A 20,291-nucleotide genomic window follows, 5' to 3' on the forward strand; every position below is an offset into this window, starting at 1 on the left:
GGGGGGGGGGGGGGGGGGGGGGGGGGGGGGGGGTAGTTTCATGTCCTTGACAAGAACCATTATGCACCACTTGATGAATCCCCGAGTGGTAGAGGGTTTTACTTTCTTCTTTCTGTTAGCTCTCAATTACCCTTAAACTCTCTTCCTCTCAGGTGATCAAGATCAGAGGAATGATGAAGTTAAGCCTCCAGGTCACTTACGTTGGCCGCACATGCTAGCAGATCAGCTGCGTGGACTAAGTTTGAGAGAAATTGGTGGTGGATTTTCTAAACACCATCGTGCACCATCTATCCGTGCGGCGTGTTATGCGATTGCAAAACCATCCACTATGGTGCAGAAGATGCAAAATATTAAAAAAGTTCGAGGACATAGGAACGCAGTTTATTGTGGTAACTTCTTTGGTTTGCATGTCTTATTTTTATATCATCGCCTCTGTGGACTCAATGATAACTATCTTTCTGAGTGGCTGAGTGCCCTAAGACTTGAGTTATATAACTTCATGTGTAACTTCTTACTTTGTCTGAATGTTTACCCTTAAGCAAAAGTAAGTAGTGGTCCCATTTTGACGGTACTGTTCGCAAACTGTGCTACATGGTGTGTGTGTAATTTTTGACATTGGGTAATCATAAAGTAGCTTTATTTTGATGATCATCATTCTTCTTTTGCTGTTATGTAGAGTTGTGAATTTTTTCAATTTTCATCTGGTCAAGATGGGTTTATGTTCACTTCTTATTTTGGGCTTGACCCATTGAGTAATTTAGTTAATTAAGCTTTGTTTTAATTAGGTGTTCTGTCAATTTATTCATTGATTCAATTGAATAATTAAGTGGAATATTGACTACAGCAATATTTGATCGGTCTGGGAGATATGTTATAACTGGCTCAGATGACCGACTTGTAAAGATTTGGTCAATGGAAACTGCATATTGCTTGGCCAGCTGTCGTGGACATGAAGTAAGTTGTTTCTATAGCTATCTTGATTCATCTCCTAATCTTCTATCTTTTGAGTTCACTGTTATTGTTTTTCTTTCAGGGTGATATCACTGACCTAGCTGTCAATTCCAACAACACTTTAGTAGCTTCTGCTTCAAATGATTGCATCGTCAGAGTTGTAAGATACTTTTTCAAAGTTACATGATTTCCTATCATATGTTTTTCTGAGTGGTCATCTTAGTGTTCTTTTTTAATTCTAACAGTGGCGTTTGCCTGATGGGCTGCCGATTTCTGTGTTGCGTGGTCATACTGGAGCTGTTACGGCAATAGCATTTAGTCCAAGACCCAGTTCTATTTATCAGCTCTTATCGTAAGATCATTTGATTGTCTATGCTACTTTGGTGGAGTTCTGTGTGCAATATCTTTGTATCTCTGATTCATTTTCTTAATTGTGTATCTGCACAAAGTTTTATTCAAATGTTACCCTGAAGAGGAGATCTCATCCTGTAGGTAGTTCTTTACATGAGATTGAAGTGATATTAAGGAAGCACCCCTAGTGTCTCCTTCTAATTAAAGAAAATAACTCCAACTTTTGCAAAGCTTTTGTAATATTTTTCAGCCATCTAATAGAGGGATTGTCTAGAGGAAGCTGTGTCTTTCAAAGTATTAGTCACGCTATTTGTTCAAACAAAATGGTAACTGACCTGAATAGAGGATTCATATGACCCTAATTGATTTGAGAATGAGGCTTAGTTGATTATTGCAAAAAGTAACTGTTCACCTGTCAATACCCAGACATATGCTGTTTTAAGTTGACTTGAGCTTGCTAATGGTTGTCTTGTCCATAAGAGATCGTGCAAGGTTTCACTGCCCGATTTGGTTTGTGTTTTTTAAATTATTTCTCTGAAAGCTATCATATTCTTGGTAGTTTTACTTCAAATGGTTAATCTCTTTCTTTCCCTTCCCATTCCATAAATCTTGTTCTTTGTCACGTTATCTGTTTCAACCCACTCTATCTGCACTATGGCTAAGAACACAAGTAGTCTTCTGTGTAGAGACAGAGTCTTACATTGTGAAGATACCTTACGAGCTCAACATAAATGAGTCTTATCCAATGAAATAACTTGATTTTCTATCATGCTTTAATTGCTCATGGAACATTTTATCATAAGGTAAAATAATTTTATTAATGATGGTATGCTTTTATTGCTCATGGAAGAAACTCTTGTATACAAGTGGTATACCAAAGAGAACCTGCAAAAAAGGAGATGTTTTTTTCTATCTCTATGTATGCTGTATAATGTCACTCCTTGACCACTATATGTGCTATGCTGCTACCATTACCGCAGGTCATCTGATGATGGAACATGCCGGATTTGGGATGCTAGATATTCCCAGTTTAATCCACGCCTATACATACCCAAACCGCCTGAAACAGTTGCTGGTAAGTTGCTATGTTTATCTGTTGGCTATGTTCAGACTCTTAAAAAATGCCTCCACATCCATGTCGGTTTCTCCAAATTTATATTACTTTTGGAGGATCTGGCACTCTCCTGTTGACATTTTTGAAGAGTCCGAGCAACATGGTGCCTGTCGGCATTCTGAATCCAAATTTAAATGGCAAATGGTTGTAGGGAAGAACACTGGTCCATCATCAAGCACTGTTTTGCAAAGCCACCAGATCTTCTGTTGTGCATTCAATAACAGTGGAACATTCTTTGTAACTGGAAGCTCAGACACTTGTGCAAGAGTAAGAACAGATTACTCTGTCTGACTCTTATTCACTGTCATGACCCTGTGGTTGTAGATTTCTGACACTGAGATGTTGCTGCTTACGAGAATCTTATCTACTTGCAGGTCTGGAATGCTTGTAAATCTAATTCTGATGATTCAGAGCAGCCTAATCATGAGATAGAGATTTTATCTGGTCATGAAAATGATGTAAACTATGTGCAATTCAGGTTGATAGCTCCATGACAAGGTTTCATGTTTCCGTTCAATTCAAGTGTGTTTCCATTCCTTGTGCTCATGATCTTGTCTTGTGAATGCAGTGGTTGTGCTGCTGCGTCCAGATTTTCCTCCACTGATGCATCAAAGGAAGACTGTGGCCCTAAGTTCAAAAACTCATGGTATGTCTCAGGAAATTAAAGGAACTAAAAGACAAAGTAGGAAAGAGTAACGATTATTCTTTCGTGACGTTAGCTACATACTGTATAACTCTGTCGTCATAAATATTGCTTGTGATTTTGGTTAAAGAAGCTTGACAACCGAAGTTTACTGTTTCAGGTTTAATCATGATAACATCGTTACTTGTTCCCGTGATGGTAGTGCAATCATATGGATCCCGAGATCACGTAGATCGCATGTGAGTTCTCTCTAGATCCCAGTTCAATCCTTGCTTTCTTTTCTAAGCTCGAAGCAGTATCTAGATCTGTTCTAATCTGTTTCATCATTCTCATACCATATGCTCATTGTTTAAGGGAAAGGGTGGACGTTGGCAGAAAGCGTATCATTTGAAAGTTCCACCACCACCAATGCCACCTCAACCTCCTCGAGGCGGTCCACGTCAAAGAATTCTTCCAACTCCACGTGGTGTTAATATGATTGTCTGGAGCTTGGATAACCGTTTTGTCCTTGCTGCTATCATGGGTATGATGTATTTATACATTTTCCGCACATGAAGAGCATCTAAATTAGCTGACGAATTAGTACAACTCTTTCAGCTAGACTACTTTTTAAATTTTTTAACTCTTGGTCACTGCCTTCAGTTCTTCTCCCTGATTTCTTCATTGGGTACTTCCCATTGGTAGATTCTCCACCATGCTTCTTGGTACTGTTCCTTGTAAAATAATTTTAATAACATAACTTGAGCTTGTTCTCATCCCAAAGGCTTAAGTTCACTCTTCTTTTTCTTTTGCACCTATATTTCTTGCTGAAGCCCTAAGATGTTGTTATCTTAAGGAGATCTGATGAAACTTCATTTGTTTGCAGATTGCAGAATATGCGTGTGGAATGCTGTTGATGGTAGCTTAGTGCATTCTTTGACGGGTCATACTGAATCTGTAAGCTATCTCATGCAATTTGATAATGGTTTGTCATAATAGCTGTCATAAATGGGCAAGCCTTCAAAGATTGTGAACAAGATCTGCCCTATACTAAAATGAACTGGACTGAAGACCCACTTTATCATATTATTATTTATTACTCCCTCTGTTCAATTTGTTGTCCTACTTTCCATTTTAGTCCGTTTCAAATTGAATACCTTTTTCCTTATTTGCCAACTCTTTATTTCAACTTTCCACATGACATGTTTAAGACCACAAGATTAAAGGGCATTTTGGTACATTTGACATATCTTTAATTTAAGACCACGAGATTCAAAAGTCTTCTTACTTTCTTCAACTTTGTGTCAAGTCAAAATAGGACAAACAAATTGAAACAGAGGGAGTACATTTTAGCTGCCTGAACATAAGATTAAACTTATGCAGGAGTTGATTACAAAATTGCATTTACTTTTGTTTGCTCGGACTGTGTCTCATGGTGTGTGCTTTGTGATTGCAGACCTATGTACTTGATGTCCATCCTTCTAATCCTAGAATAGCCATGAGTGCTGGTTATGATGGGAAAACAATTGTCTGGGATGTGAGTAATAACTGATATCCTCCCCCCTCGTACTAAAATTTTCTTTTACATATACATGATTCATCAAGTCAAGTACCAAAATTCCACATAAATCCTTCAACTTGTAGATATGGGAAGGTGCACCTATTCGAACATACGAAATTGGGCGATTCAAGCTAGTTGATGGAAAATTTTCTCCGTAAGTCTATGATCTTACTTGTGCTTTCTACAGCTTTTCTCAATACATTTGATGTTACTTCAAGAGATTCAAGATCAGGTGTGTCAAAGACATCGGATGTAATCTATACAGCTGTTTTACTTGGAAAAGGAGATGCCAGATTTAGTACATTCAATTCACCTTGTGTATGCTAAATTTTTTAATTAGTCACGGACAAGTTGTTAGCTTTGATGTATGTTTCTTTCTATCTATAGGGATGGGACATCAATAATACTTTCAGATGATGTTGGCCAATTGTACATATTGAATACAGGGCAAGGAGAATCCCAGCAGGATGCCAAGTATGACCAGGTTTGTTGTAGTCCAGAAGTATTTTGGTTGCATCATCCCGGATTTAGTAAATGATTTCTGATGCATGTCTTGAAACAGTTTTTTCTTGGAGATTATCGCCCTGTCGTTCAGGATACAAATGGAAATGTCCTTGACCAGGTTGGTGGTCTGTCAATTCCTTACTAAACTGTCTTTGTACTCATGTGCTGCCTATTCGAGAAACTACAAGTTAAGAAAGGAAGGTCAAGATTAAGTGCTAGATAGGTTCAGGGTTGCACCATTTAATTCAAAACAATTTGAAGTGAACAATTTAGTAAGTTTAAAGGCTTACCTATTCTTATTGATATTGATTAGAAAATTGACATTTGAAAATATCCTATACTCCGTCATTGTCTATCATAGTTTGAATTTGAATGATTGGTATCACGTTCCACGGATCGCCTTTCTAATTCAAAACAATCTAAAGTGAACTTTTTAGCTAATTCATACATTGACTCATCCTCGCCAATACTGGCTGGGAATTGAGATTTGAAATTATTCATTCTGGTTATTGTAATCTATCGTTGTATAAATGTTTTAAATTGTAAATCATTGGTATCACTATCCATGGACCATTATTATTAGCAGTGCTGCAGTGGCTTGTGTGATTCATGTTCCTTAAGAAACTGTTCTCTTAAACTTATTCAAAAAAAAAAAAAAACTGTTCTCTTAATTTGGTACACGGAGATGTACTTGTTATGCCAGCTCATACTTTGCAGCATCTGCTTCATATGGTCTCCAATTCTGCGCTGTTCTTCATTACTTTTGGGGTGCTATTTTCTGCATTATATCATAATTCTCTGGGATATAAAAGGCATCCAATCTATTAAGTTCTGAGTGCATAATGGTTAATATATAAATTGTATTTGTATCAAGCTGTATGGATAATATAAGTGTGCCTGAAAACTACTGCTTTCTTGCTGAGACAGTATCTCTTCAAGTTTTAAAACTTATTACATCTCAAACTGGCATTTCATTTTCTCTCCGAGGGGCTCTTAACCCCAACTTCTACGAATTTGAAGGCAGCTTTTGTTTATGCTTTTTCTTAATTTATAATATTTTACAGGAAACACAACTTGCTCCGTACAGGAGGAATATGCAAGATCTCCTTTGTGATGCAGGTTGGTGATTCTTGTTTAAAGAATGTCATTATTTTCCCCCATGTCTCATGTATGTATATGATGACAGGCATGATTCCATATCCAGAGCCATACCAGAGCATGTATCAACGAAGGCGGTTAGGAGCTTTGGGAATCGAGTGGAGACCCTCGTCATTCCGATTTTCTATTGGAACAGACTTCAACATGGACCAGCCGTACCAAACTTTTCCCATCATAGACTTGGAAATGCTGATTGAACCACTTCCAGGATTTGTGGATGCAATGGATTGGGAACCAGAAATTGAGATACAAAGTGATGAATCAGATTCAGAGTATCATGTAACTGAGGAGTATTCTTCTGGAAAAGAGCACGGGAGTTTCTGTTCTGATGCTTCTGCAAATCCAGAAAATAGTGACGAAGACAGTGAGGCTGAAGACAATCAAAAAGATGCGCTTCGTAGATCAAGAAGGAAGAAACAGAAAGAAGTAGTAAAAGGCTTTTATGTATTTTTGTATCAGCATTTTCTTTTTATATGCAGTGCTTGATAATCATTTTTGCTTCTTTGTTAAGGCTGAAGTTATGACATCCTCTGGAAGGCGTGTAAAAAGGAAGAACTTGGACGAGTGTGACAACAGTTCTCATAGGATCAATCACTCTAGGAAATCAAGACATGGTCGAAAAGCGAAGAAAAAGTCTTCATCAAAATCTTTGAGACCCCAGAGAGCTGCTGCTCGCAATGCCCTTCATTTGTTTTCCAGAATTACAGGGACATCTACTGAAGGAGAAGATGAATATGGTTCAGAAAGCGATTCATCTGATAGTGAGTCCACACTTCAGGACTCGAACAATGGAAATGAAGATTCGGATATGTCCTTAAGTAGTGAACGACATGGACATTCGAAGGGGAAAGAGATATGCGTTGATCACTCTGATGAAACAAATAAGCTCCAGCCATTTCCCAATTCTAATCTCAATGGTGGAATTAGGAGGAGATTGGTCCTAAAACTGCCAAATCGTGATTCAAGTAAATATGGCCCTCCAATGAATTACAAGCCTGGTCTAGCTGGTCCATCTTTGGCTCCTGAGGAAGGTGCTGAAATAAGTCAAAACTACTTTGGCTGTGAGGATTACAACCTGAGTGATGCTAATGGTGACATAAGAGAAAAGAGTGAAATTGATCAACCCACAAAAATTGAAAATCACTTGGACCTCTTGGAAGGGTGCAAAGATGGAAACATCAAATGGGGAGGGGTCAAATCCCGCTCAACCAAGCGCTCTAGGATGGGAGAATTGTTTCCATCAGGCTCTGAGACAGGACCTAGCTCATTTGCTGATGGAAACATTCTGAAAGAAAATGTTGTTAATGGGCACCCAATGCTTGAAAAGGAGAACCACAGCGTTCCTCCTTGTTCAGGGATCCAAAATGAAACCAATGGAATTATTCATGTCAATGAGAATCATTGTCAGGATTCTATGCAGGAGACAGAAAATGTTAAGCTTTTAGATGGTACTGACAGTGATCATCCATGTAAACAAAATGCAACTCCTGTCCCAATGAGGTTGCGTATTAGGTCAAAGACTCTTTTTGGTCATCCTGATAACTGTGACATGATTGATGCAAAAACTTCATTGGAGGATTCTGGGTGCACTGCTTGTGATACAGTTTCTGAATGTCAGGACACTGAGAAGGTCTTAAGTTCAGAAGCCCCCACTGAAGAAGATAGCAGAACACCAACTTTAGATGATGGAGACCGTGAGAAGAAGTTAGATGCAGATAATATTGGTGGATCTTCTGGGACAGAATTGCAAGTTCCACAGCCGGTGCGGTCACATGATATGTTCACTGCTGTCTATAGAAGGTCAAAATTTGGTCGGAGTAGAAGTGGTAGAGAAAGTGTCAGTGGAAGTATGGAAGCGACCACTTCAAACGTGGGGAGCCATAGACTAGCTGAGGGATCTGAGGCCTTTATCGAGGGAGTTCGAAGAACTAGGTCTATTAGATTAAGGCCAACAACTTGTGATGTGAATCCTGCACATAACAATGACAGATTTGTGCAGTCGCATGACGGTTCCGAGGGGACCTCAGTGGAAAAGACAGCAGGTAACAACGATGATGAAAGTTCGTTTGAAGAGAAGCTACTTGGTTCAGCTAGTTCTGTTGGGTTGCGTTCTACCCGAACACGGAGAGCCAGCTATTCTGCCCGTGAACCTAGTCCTCCAGACAGAAAGAAATCATACCAAGCAGCAAAAAGCTCATGGTTGATGTTGGTAGCCCATGAGGAGGGCTCCCGGTATATACCTCAGCGAGGGGATGAAATTGTATACTTAAGACAGGTATTCTTGAATTTATATTAGTTTTCAAGATTTGTGTTTCTAGAATTCTTTTCTCTTAACAGAAACTGGTCCTTAATCTAGACTTGGTGATCTATACAGGGCCATGAAGAGTACATAAGTCAGAATAGTTTGAGGGATTTAGGCCCCTGGAAAACAATAAAGGGAAAAATAAGAGCAGTAGAATTTTGTTTGATTCAAAACCTCGAGTTCAAAACACGGCCAGGTTCTGGAGAAAGCTGTGCTAAAATGACGCTGAAATTTGTAGATCCTGCTTCTGATGTGGAGGGGAAATCATTTCAGTTGACACTGCCTGAAGTGACTGGTTTCCCTGATTTTCTTGTTGAAAGAACCAGATATGATGCTGCTATAGAAAGGAACTGGACTTCTCGGGACAAATGCCAAGTTTGGTGGAAGAATGAAGGTGAGGAAGATGGGAGTTGGTGGGAAGGTAGGATTCTAAACGTGCAAGCTAAATCTCATGAATTTCCTGACAGCCCCTGGGAAAGGTATATTGTCCGATACAAGAGTGATCCATCGGAAACTCATCAGCATAGTCCTTGGGAACTATATGATGCTGACACACAATGGGAACAACCCCGTATAGATGATGAAACCAGAGAGAAGCTGATGAGTGCGTTTACTAAGCTGGAGCAATCCGGGAATAAAGCTCAGGTAACAATATTTGCTTGCAGTACTAATTCATATTAACAGGACACACATCTCAATAGTTTTTTGCTGGGCTTGCAGGACTATTATGGGGTTGAAAAATTGAGACAGGTTTCACACAAGTCAAACTTCATTAACAGGTAAGCCCAGTTGGTTTCATCATTTTCTGTTTGTACTAGTTTCATGCTCTGACGAGTTGCATTACTTGGCAGTGTGCATTATGAATCTATGATTATCAGAATACTTGTGCCAAACCAAATGTAAAGTTCCCTATGAATTGTCAAATGATGCATACTAATGAAGTATTATTAATTTGCAGGTTTCCTGTTCCCCTGTCACTTGAAACTATTCGGGCTAGGCTAGTGAACAATTACTATAGGAGTCTGGAGGGAATGAAACATGACATTGAGGTGATGCTCTCAAATGCCGAGTCATATTGTGGAAGAAATGTGGAGTTAACAACGAGAGTGAGACGTTTGTCTGAGTGGTTCAGACGGACACTCTCATCTTTGTAGCAACTTCTGATGCAATTTTGTAGAAATTACTGCCCATTTAACTTTAGTCCAGGCCCCCTCGATATTGTAAATACATTTTTGGCGCTGCTAATTTTTTGATTCTTTTTCTTTTTACGAATACCAAATCCTTCTAGGTCAAGAAAATAGGCTGAAGATTCTTTATAGGAGGTTGGGGGAGATTAGGGGAGCTATCCAGCCCAAATTCATTATTTCTAGTTTAACATCTAAATGTACTGAAACTGATCAAAGATCGTTGAAGCTAAAAATTCTGGGGCTTAAACCCATTGACTGGAAATATCTTTAGCCCAGACCAATGCATTACCATCTGTATCTATTAATGATGTGCATCTATCTGCCTTAAACAACAACAACAACAACAACATAATCTGAAAATCCACTAAGTGGGGTTTGGGGTTTATAGTGTATGCAGATTTTACCACTACCTCGTGGAGATAGAGAGGTTAAAAAGCAATGCAAAGTCTACAAGAAAAAATACTAACAACAGTAAAATAGTGTGATAATTGATAACACAATTAACAACATATGTCAAGAATTACAAGGGTACGACTAGTACTATGGTAGACACTAACAAGCCTAAACCCTCGGAAGGCAAGACAATTCTCCACCTCTACTATCTCTCTATCCTAATACATGACTTCCACTCCTTTCTTTCTAGAGTCATCTCTTTGGTAATATGAAGTTGCATCATGTCTTGTCTAATCACATCTCTCCAATACATCTTCGGCCTACCTCGACTCCTTTGCATATCTTCTACAGTCACCCTCTCACACCTTCTCACTAGGCATCAACACACCTCTTCTGCACAAGTCCAAACCATCTCAGTCTCGCTTTCCTCATCTTGTCTGTCACAGAGGCCACTCTCACCTTCTCTTGAATAACCTCATTCTTAATCTTATTACTCGTAATATGCCGACACATCCACCTCAATATCCGCATTTCCACAACAAGCATCTTTCAAACATGTGCATCTATCTGCCTTGCAGAGCCATATTAGCGTACTCTTCCTCCCTTGCATCCCAAAGCGTTATGTCTTCTGAGACAATCCAAGCTAACCATGGATAGTAAGTAATATTTCGTAAAGTTGTACTAGCATTAATGAGCAACATGAAGTTAATCATGCTTTTGTAACTACAACTTCATGAATGAGAAAAATGAAGAGGTGAAGACAGCAACATGAAGGTTGCATTAGTAATAAAGATGTTGCTTACTTGCTAACTAAAGAAAAGATTGGACATGTGGGAGGATGAATACGTTTGGGTCATCGAAACTCCAACTGATACCGTTCCAGATGCCTCCAATTAAGAGGTCCAATCTTCTTCAATTATTTAGTGGAAAACGGTCAAAAATGACTTTAATATATTAGAAATGGTTCAAAATGTCGTTCTTTTATTCTCCTTCCACCTATTCTGTCAAAAATGTCTTCAACCTATTGAAAATAATTCAAATTTGCCCTCCTTCTACCTAAAATCATATTTATCAACTATTAAATACTAGTAGTTAGTATTTAAATCTTATTAGAATTTATAAATATTATATTTTTATAGCATCAAAATAAATTTTAAAATTGTTTTAACCTTCAAATTCAAATAAATTACTTCTCAGTTTTTTTAATCCATTTTATTTCTACTAATTAGCATCTTAATTATATATCGTTTTTTTGATTACGTAACAAATTTAGACTTTTAAAGCTATTAAGATTTTCGTATAATTTATATGTTAAGTAACACTGTATTTATGCTCTTCTTAAAAAAATATCTTAAAGGAAAAGAAATTTCAACAAAAATTTATTTATTCTGTGGACGTATACGCATAAACTAAGACAATTATTAAACAACATATATTCAGGTTAATTCACATGTTAATGATAACGCTCAAATCACTCCTCAAAACTAATCAAAAGAGCGAGCGATCGTCGTCAATAAAAATATCCAACTAAGAGTAGGGGTCGAATCCCACATAACGGCGATTGAAAAGATAAATGTTAACTAGATTCTAGTTTTAATCTAAACATACAAGTTACAAAATTATCAAATAGAAGACAATTTTTACACTTACACTTCTAACAGGGGCAAAGACGATATCAAGCAAGGGATGTATGAGAATTGAGGAAACTTGAGGTTCAATTAACACTCAACGATCTATTGCAATTCAATCCAAGATCAATCACTAATAATTAGGCTAGGTCATCTTCAATTACGCTAACTATCTTTCGATCTCAAAGTATTTTATTGTGATATCTCCTTTCGGTCTCAATCACACCAATACAAAATAACCCGCTACCTTAATTTAGATCTCTCTTTAAAGGAAGCCTTGCACCAAACAATGAAACCCTAAACTTTCATCTTTCGATTTGAAATTCAAGATTCAAAGTCAAAATACAATTACCAATCTAATTCTCCACTCCAATCAATCTCTTTCGAGCATCGACTGGAGATCGAAAGCTAAGATTGAGCGTGCACTCTCAGCCTATAAATTCAAACATGAAACCTATATGAACCTATTTCATGAAATCAAGCATGGAAACAACGAATCACAAAAGCAATAGAGCAATAAATCAAACACCCAAATAGATTTGTCTATTTCTAGCACAAAAGCCTCAATTTCATACAAGTCATTACACCCACATTTCTTGCAATTAAGAACAAGGAAATGAAGAAAGATAAAATATATTACTAAAATAGAACACAATTTTCAAATCCACAACTGAAATGCGAGGTAACTTACCTTCAATGTCTCAACATCTAGATCAAGAACACTAGGAAGTTTACTTTTTAATGTGTTTATCTCTCTACAATGTCCTCCCTCTCTAACAATTCTTGGATGATGAATAATTGCCTAACTCTAACTCTATTTGCTGAATTTGGGTCCAAAGTTTGATAATTTTCCATTCTGCCTTCGCAAAAGCGAACTGAGGTTTGCTGGACCTCCGACTTTTTGTCCCAGTTCGCGCAGAAGTGAATCCCGCATCTTCGCTTAAGCGGACGGTTGACCTTGTTGACTAGTTCACTTAAGCGAACAGTCTTTCGCAAGTGTGATACCTGAGACTTCTTTTCTACCAGGTTTTGTTCTTTTTCAGCTCCTATTCCATTTTTGTTCATCGTTTTCTTTCTTAATCATCAAAGTACCTAAAGCAACACAATTCAAAGGATAATTAATTAGCCTATTTATCCACTTGAGTGCCACAAAATCACAAGAAAAGAGCCTCAAATGAGTGCAAATCCAACACTCATCAGTTAACTCATTTATTTTGCTTATATAAAAGCAAATATTTCTATTAGATAAGAAAAACAACTAAGAACTTACCAAAAAAGTTACAAATCAAAAGGAATTTCAATAATTGTTGAAGTACAGTAAAAACAATTATTGACTTATATATTTAGAATTAGAAAACATTTTTGAGCAATTTTTAATATGTCAAGGACATATTTATTTAATAGGCAGAAGGATGGCCAAATTTGAAGGGCAGCTTATCGGACAGATCGTGTGAATAATTATGCTTAATGGTTTGGTTTATCAAATATCGATTTTTAAATATACTAATCCACTAGCTAGTCAATCAATAATATATCAGTTGGTTTGGTATCGGATTGATAATTATCTGATGGTTAACAAACGAAGTATTGGCTCAATCATTTCATGCTTTCTTTTTTCACATTCACTCACAAATATATTGATCTCCCATCAAACAAAATAATTTTTCTAGCTCTACTTAAACTAGTAATTTTGTAGTTGTGAATCACAATGAGAAATACATGAAATCCCAAATTTTGAGGATACATGAACATAAACATTTATTTAGCAAATTTTTACCTGTACAACAATTTAAGGAGCTAGTATATTTTTTTATAAACAAGAAGTGAAGGTTCGTATACTATGATCAAGATTAGCTAGCTAGTAGACTAGTAAGAAATCTAACTCACAAATATGTATCAAGTCATATAAGGAGCGACAAAATATTAAATGGGGCACTAGGATTAATAATATGTACTTTATATATCGAAGGATAAAAATGTAAGTAAAAAACTCTTAACGGGTTAATGGTTTATCCAATAAGGACATTGAGTAATCCGTCCCCACACCAATAAACCGTTAAGTATAAAATTTTAATCCGTTCACCAACCGTTAAACCATTAAGCCGATAAGTCAATTTTGCGATTGACTTATCGGATACAGATTGGTTTGAACAACCCCTCTTATTACATTTATGTCTAACTATCTCAGCCTTTTAGCTTTTTGGTGATGTGAAATGGGAAAAATTCATGGAGAGTACTTGTGTTGTTGTCTTGATAACGAGGTATAAAGTTCATATTATTTTCTGAATAAGTGAAATCAACTTGTGTGCGTCTGAACCATGAACAACTCTAATTTTCATGATAAAAGGAATTATATATGTAAATGTGTTTGTCATCATTAAAATATGCAGAATTCTTTGAGTATAGATGTACTTTGATGATAAACAAACACAATATATTTTGTGAAGACATTGTCCTCTACTTAAGCAAGTACACATAAATATTCCTTTGGCGGACATTGTTACAAGGGTTACCAAACTATGCCAAGTACATCAAAGACATTGTAACTAACAAAAGCAGATTCACAAAGTTCTCGACAGTTATTATGTGATTTGAGGCAAATATAAATTTCTTCAAAAGTTTTCATTCTTCTGAACGAACCCCAAATAGCTTTATTCGCTTGATACAAAAATTTGTCATAAAACCAACTAAAAAATATTTAAATCCACTTTTTGCGTTTAAAATATCAAAAATATTGATATAAATTAGTGGCAACAAAAAATAGTTAAGTAACCTATAATTAATTTAAACCTGATCAAGTTTGCACCTAAAATAATCATCGACACACCATGTGAACTTTTTTTAATTGATGTCGTTGGAAACCCACTAAAACAACCTTTAACCACCCTTAAATTTACTATGAAAATACCAATAACATCTTCAATCTCTCTCTCTTGTTTATACAATCTAAAACACCAACACAAATCTCACATAGTGATGCAATCATTTTTGTGCTGCTTGTATTGTCTCTTCAAATTTAAAATCATTGTAAGAATACCATTGCAATTTTTCTAAAGAGCAATCTGCAATCCAGAAGCCATCATCGCATTACCAAGATATCTACAATGCAGAGCAAGGAAACATGGTGTGCACAATCAATAGTCTCGACTGCATACAAAAAAGAACGAAACCCATACTATGAAACTTCTTCCGCAACAAAGTACATAATAATGATCACACACGAGGGTCATTGCGCCCAAGCCTTGGAGGTAAATATCGTTTTTTTGTAACTGAACACAAGATGCAACGTAATATCAGCAAATAAATTATCCTTGCCAGTGATACTGGGCAACTATAGGCATAGCCTCGATCTTCACAGATTTAAGTTAGAGCATCAGATATTTGACGAGACATGTTGAAGGAGGACCAGTATAAAGCGCCTTATAAGTCCGAAATCAAATCACTGATTTGACCTGGAGTGATGACTTTAGTGTAATGACAAATCACTTGTCTCATCCTGAAGTGCATGGTAATGTGACAGGAAAACAACTCATCAACAGCACTAACCATAACTCTAGAGGGCAACTACCATACTAATTGTTACTGTAAACAGAATCAGGAAAACAATAAAGAGTAAGGTCTTTGAACGGCTTAACAATTGAATATCCAGTACCCAACTTTAAAGAGTCCCAAAAGTAAAAGAAAGGAGGAAAAGGCGGAAGAAGATATGCGATAATAACTTACTTGACTCGATGGATGGAGAGAGAGCCCTCCAACTCTATGAAATCAAAGTTGATCATGGTTCACTATTTATCTTTCAGTATTCTAGCAGTGATTGGACTTGATTTTTATTTATAGCAAGTAATAAGATTGGAAAATGAACAATGTGGGTTCAGTTCTATCAACTCCTGAATTGGATCAAAGACGATTCTTGAATGAGGGCAGTGATGAATCGAAAAAGAAATCTTTATTTGTAGATGTTTTTCCGTCTTTCAAGATATGCAGATAAAGAGAAAATATTCTACTTCCTGATGATCTGGTTCGTCCCAAGCAATATTTTCTTTGATAAATCTCAACAATATAAGAGTTAGAATCTGTCCAACTGAGAACCTGTTGCTTGGACCAATGGCAATTGGTCTAGGATTTCAACAAATGAACAATGATTGAGGAATAATGTTTACAATATATGTGTATGCAAGACATCATGAAAACTTACCAACTGCTAAATCATCAAATGTTTCTATTGGCAAGTCCAACTAACACCAAGTAACGGTCAAACCACATGATACAAGTTTTACCAATGAAGTCCAACCCCAGCAAAGGGCAACCCGGGAAAGTGAAACGAGTAAGACAATTTCAAGCAAGCAACAGAAAAATAGACACATAACAGTTGGTAAATGAGTAAGCTAGCACATGGAAAAATTTAATACAAGAGACAACTCTTGCCACATTGAATTCTACAGCCACAACATAAGCTTATAACAATCTACAAAACCATAATTCATTCGAGACAGGAAAATCCTAGTTATCTTAAGTGCATCGCTCAAAAGATCTTTTATCACAATAGAACATAAATATGAATATTTTCAAGTTTTAAGGACCAGATACCACATATGGAGTTCTCATCTTGTTCATTGCTTCACCGCTTTTTGCTATGTCTCTTGCTGCTCTTCTTACGGCTAGTCCTCCCTTCAGAATCAGACCCGGAATCTGAGTATGAATCAGAGGACTCAGAAGTTGAGCTGTATTTCCGGTGTCTTCTCTTCTTCTGCTGCTTCTTCTTCTTGTTCTTCCTCTTCCTCATCCTCTCTTCCTCTGAATCAGTTGAAGAACTGTCGCTTGAGTCACTCTCCCCAGAAGAATAATCTGACCCTGTGACTGATGACGCCTCACTGCCAGATTCAAACACTGAAGCCTCACTATCAGTCCCTGACTCTGTATCTGACTTATGCTTCCTCTTACTCTTCTTCACAGGTTTTTCACTCTTCATCTCCTTCTCAATATCTGGGTTTTCTAGATCAGAAGATACTGAAACTTTCATCCTCAACTTGGGATTTTTCAGCTGCTGCGTGCGAGATGGTCGTGATATGTACACCCTCTCATTCTTGCACTCATAAGTCCAGTGCCCTGCCTGGAAACATTTCTGACATTGTGAAGCTGCAACAGGAGTGGAACCTGAAGGCTTGTCTTTCCTTTCACCCAGTCGCACCTGTTTCTCAGTACTCATTAAATACATCTGCCTCTTTGCTTCTTTTCTTTCCTGCCATCGGCTGGGTCCTTCTTCCTTTTGGCCATAAGCATTGACATTTCTAGCAGCAGCAGTAGCAGCACGCTCAGCCTGAGCACGACTCAAACCTTTTGCAGCTGACAAGGCTGCAGCCTTAATCCTTTCTGCTGCATCCTGAGCACCACTTTCTTCATTCTTAGAGGATGCCATAATCTTGGCTCTCAACAAAGAGAAGTCCCTTTTGAGTTTACGCTAATCTATACCAGTAACCTGGAGAGAAGAAAAGCACAAAGAGATAAAATTGTTAAGAAGATAACCAAATACCAGCCAAAACACTAAAATGTAATGACAGTATATTCTTGTAAGCACAATTTTTGTTACAATTTATATTCTTCCAAGCACAGTGCATGCCCAAGTAAAGATCAATAAATTATGCCTCATTCCCAAGTTAATTCATTAGCATACACTATCCCAATACCCAAAAAAGATTTGTCTTTTCAGCTAATTAGTGGTCTTAAGTTAACAGAAATTATCAATCACAGGAAGTATTGGGTATTCTAAACGAATTGATATTGAAGGCTTGCTTAGATATTCAAGTAGATTAGTTAGTAAATTAAAAGAATCTGACTAACAACAAGAATTTAATCCTAAAAGCAGAGTAAACAATGATAATATGCATCATACATATGCAAGGGCAGGCGGCTCAACCCTAAAAGCCACGGCTTTAGGCCCAAAACCTCAAAATTACAAATCCCGAAAGAACCAAAAATCCCTATATTCAGTTCTCTCAAATACAAACACATAATACATCCGAAGACGCCAAATCGCACAGAAAAGAAATAAATTCGATTAAACGAAGAACACAACCCAAAAACAGAGCACCGACAGAAACAGTAAACCAAAAGATGAAGAAGATACATACATAAATAAGTGGCAAGAGATAAAAGAGACGAACCAAACAAATCTGATGAAGATGAAGCGAAGGCGAAGGCGATGTAAAATTTTGATGGTGAGAAGCACCGTATTTTATTAAAGAAGAAGCAGTAGAATGAAGAGAGAACGCTGCGCAGTAAAGGACCAAAATACCCCTGCCTCAAGTTCTAGCCTAATCCTTATAGGGATGGCTATGGGGCGCACGGGTTTAAACTTGTGTGAGGCAATACAGATTCTATTATAAACGGCTTATTTTAAGAAATATTTTTTAAAAATAATTATTCAGAAAAGTTTTTTGAAAAGAATCATTTGTATTTGGTTAATTCATTTGAAAAATGTTACTGTATTAATAAGTACATTGTGTATGATTAATTATTCTTTTTAAATATTTTTGAGAGTCAAATTATGAAAAAAGACAAGTATCAATGCAACTAATTATGAAAAAAGACAAGTATCAATGCATTTTAATATTAAAATTATTTTATAAAGAGAAACTATTTTAAATATTTGTTAAAAAAATTGTAATTAAATAAAAATGTATATATTCTTTCAATCAATATTATATATAAATGAATAAAAAATAAATTAAAATTGATATAATATTAACATGGTGATTTAAATATAAGTTTTAAAAAAAGGTAAGAAAATCTTAGTGGCTTACCTGTTTGGTTAATATAAAAATAATTAATAAAACTAAAGATATATTTTATAAAGATTTCTTAAAAGATTATCTATTTATATTTATAAAGAAATTTTAAATTATAATTAAAAAATATTTCATTAATTACAATCAAAATTTATATATATCTACATAGATAATAGAGAATAAGAAATATGTTTATATATAAATGTGTCATTTTTATCTTGGTTTGAAGTAGTACTGGCAAATGGGCGGGTTGGGTCAAATTTGGGCGAGTTGAAAATAGGTTGACATAAAATGGGTAATAATTCAACCCGCCCATATTTGATATGGGTAAAAATTTATTGGGTAACAAATGGGTTGGTTAAAATACTAGTTTACCCATATTTACTCATATTTTCATGAGTAAATAGTACTCTACTTAAGAATTCAACATGGAGAAAATATTTGAGTCTTTTTTAGATGAAAATTGTTTAAAATACTTTATTTAGTTATATTGTATCATAAAAGTAAAAAAAAAAACTCCTATAACTTCTAAGAATTCAACATGGAGAAAATATTTGAGTCTTTTTTAGATGAAAATTGTTTAAAATACTTTATTTAGTTATATTGTATCATAAAAGTAAAAAAAAAAACTCCTATAACTTCTCAATATAAAATAAATTTATGTAATAACAAGGGGAAAATATTTTAATTTCAAAGTAAATGAATATTTAAATTTTAGGACTAAAACATGCTTAATGCACTTTAAGCAATGTCAATACTAATACATGATTTTCTTATTTTACACTATTATTTATTATCTAATATAAAATTAAACAAATAAAAAAATATATTATAATTAACAAAAGAAATGTACATTTAAAATATATATTTTTTGGAGGGCTAAACTTCATCTTTTCAATTATAGAGAAGAATAGTTAGTTTTATAGAAGACATAAAAAGGAAGAGAAGTTACAATAATTTTAGTGATATCATGAATTTTGAGTGAACAAAAGTTGAAAACTTAACCCATTTGGCTAATCCATACTCTACCCATATTTTTATGGGTTGAATATGGGTATCAACCCATATTTTACCCATATGAAAAATCACTCATCCAACCCATTAAAATATGGGCGGGTTGGGTGGGTTACCAAAATATGGGCCCATTTTGCCGGTACTAGTTTGAAGTGATATATATGTCTTCCAACTTTAGGTGTGCACAAGTAGAAAAGTTTAACTTGTATAATAATTGAACAAGTAGAGACACGCGTCCTACATGTCAATTCTCGTGGCATACACTCAAACTGATTTGTATTATGTCCTGTAGGACACATATTATGTTATCATGTAGAGCACATGTATGTCTACTTGTTCAACTTTATATAATCTTAAGTGTTCTACTTTTGTACACACAAAATTGGAGGACATAAATACCAATGAAGACTAAGTTAAATAGCATGTTAATGTATTATTCCTCAAAGATAAGTGAAACTTAAATATGCATGCAAATAATACATTCATTAGATTTAATAGTTATACATAATACTTAATGAATGTAATATTAAAATTACAATAAAAAATATTAGATTTTGCAACAAACTTATTAAAGAGTTATTCTACTTATAATGTTAACGAACTTAAATAAAAAATTATAAATACATAAGTTTATAATAAAATATTATATATAGAAAGATGATATATAAATGGAGGATTAAAAATGACAAGGGTAAAATATTTTTTGCATAAGATGGGTAGT

The 20,291-nt window shown here is 35.7% G+C and overlaps 2 protein-coding genes across 4 annotated transcripts in view; one reads left to right on the plus strand and one right to left on the minus strand.

Moving 5' to 3' along the window:
• The window catches only part of LOC102601289 (bromodomain and WD repeat-containing protein 1), a 22,227-nt gene extending 12,215 nt beyond the window's left edge, over positions 1 to 10,012 (plus strand). Inside the window, exons 5-25 of one of the 2 annotated variants that reach the window (XM_015312338.1) lie at positions 153 to 389; positions 845 to 954; positions 1,034 to 1,111; positions 1,197 to 1,303; positions 2,283 to 2,377; positions 2,568 to 2,683; positions 2,791 to 2,894; positions 2,985 to 3,062; positions 3,220 to 3,298; positions 3,414 to 3,582; positions 3,925 to 3,995; positions 4,495 to 4,575; positions 4,683 to 4,753; positions 4,987 to 5,083; positions 5,162 to 5,221; positions 6,168 to 6,222; positions 6,290 to 6,690; positions 6,773 to 8,536; positions 8,636 to 9,208; positions 9,284 to 9,342; positions 9,522 to 10,012. In XM_015312338.1, the coding sequence (XP_015167824.1) occupies positions 153 to 389; positions 845 to 954; positions 1,034 to 1,111; positions 1,197 to 1,303; positions 2,283 to 2,377; positions 2,568 to 2,683; positions 2,791 to 2,894; positions 2,985 to 3,062; positions 3,220 to 3,298; positions 3,414 to 3,582; positions 3,925 to 3,995; positions 4,495 to 4,575; positions 4,683 to 4,753; positions 4,987 to 5,083; positions 5,162 to 5,221; positions 6,168 to 6,222; positions 6,290 to 6,690; positions 6,773 to 8,536; positions 8,636 to 9,208; positions 9,284 to 9,342; positions 9,522 to 9,717 (4,601 nt within the window). In that variant the 3' untranslated portion in view covers positions 9,718 to 10,012. The remainder of the gene's footprint in view (positions 1 to 152; positions 390 to 844; positions 955 to 1,033; positions 1,112 to 1,196; positions 1,304 to 2,282; positions 2,378 to 2,567; positions 2,684 to 2,790; positions 2,895 to 2,984; positions 3,063 to 3,219; positions 3,299 to 3,413; positions 3,583 to 3,924; positions 3,996 to 4,494; positions 4,576 to 4,682; positions 4,754 to 4,986; positions 5,084 to 5,161; positions 5,222 to 6,167; positions 6,223 to 6,289; positions 6,691 to 6,772; positions 8,537 to 8,635; positions 9,209 to 9,283; positions 9,343 to 9,521) is intronic. The other variant, XM_006355324.2, reaches the window with a different exon arrangement.
• A 6,128-nt stretch (positions 10,013 to 16,140) lies between these two features.
• On the minus strand, positions 16,141 to 18,083 carry LOC102601628 (zinc finger CCHC domain-containing protein 10). Of its 2 annotated transcripts, none has more exons than XM_006355326.2 (2): positions 17,900 to 18,083; positions 16,141 to 17,247 (listed from the first exon to the last, which is right to left on the minus strand). In XM_006355326.2, exon 2 carries the CDS (start codon positions 17,185 to 17,187, stop codon positions 16,390 to 16,392), a length of 798 nt encoding a protein of 265 aa, XP_006355388.1. In that variant the 5' UTR covers positions 17,188 to 17,247; positions 17,900 to 18,083; the 3' UTR covers positions 16,141 to 16,389. The 2 variants fall into 2 exon arrangements, with proteins under 2 accessions (XP_006355388.1, XP_006355387.1); XM_006355325.2 differs by having other exon boundaries at positions 17,933 to 18,082.
• Between the last annotated feature and the right edge of the window lie 2,208 nt (positions 18,084 to 20,291).

Source organism: Solanum tuberosum, unplaced genomic scaffold (genome assembly GCF_000226075.1).
Source record: "Solanum tuberosum cultivar DM 1-3 516 R44 unplaced genomic scaffold, SolTub_3.0 scf00200, whole genome shotgun sequence".
Taxonomy (NCBI): domain Eukaryota; kingdom Viridiplantae; phylum Streptophyta; class Magnoliopsida; order Solanales; family Solanaceae; genus Solanum; species Solanum tuberosum.

What these genes read in the sequence shown, in the direction of transcription:
- LOC102601628 (XM_006355326.2), bottom strand. Translation starts at nt 17,187, where the DNA reads ATGGCATCCTCTAAGAATGAAGAAAGTGGTGCTCAGGATGCAGCAGAA.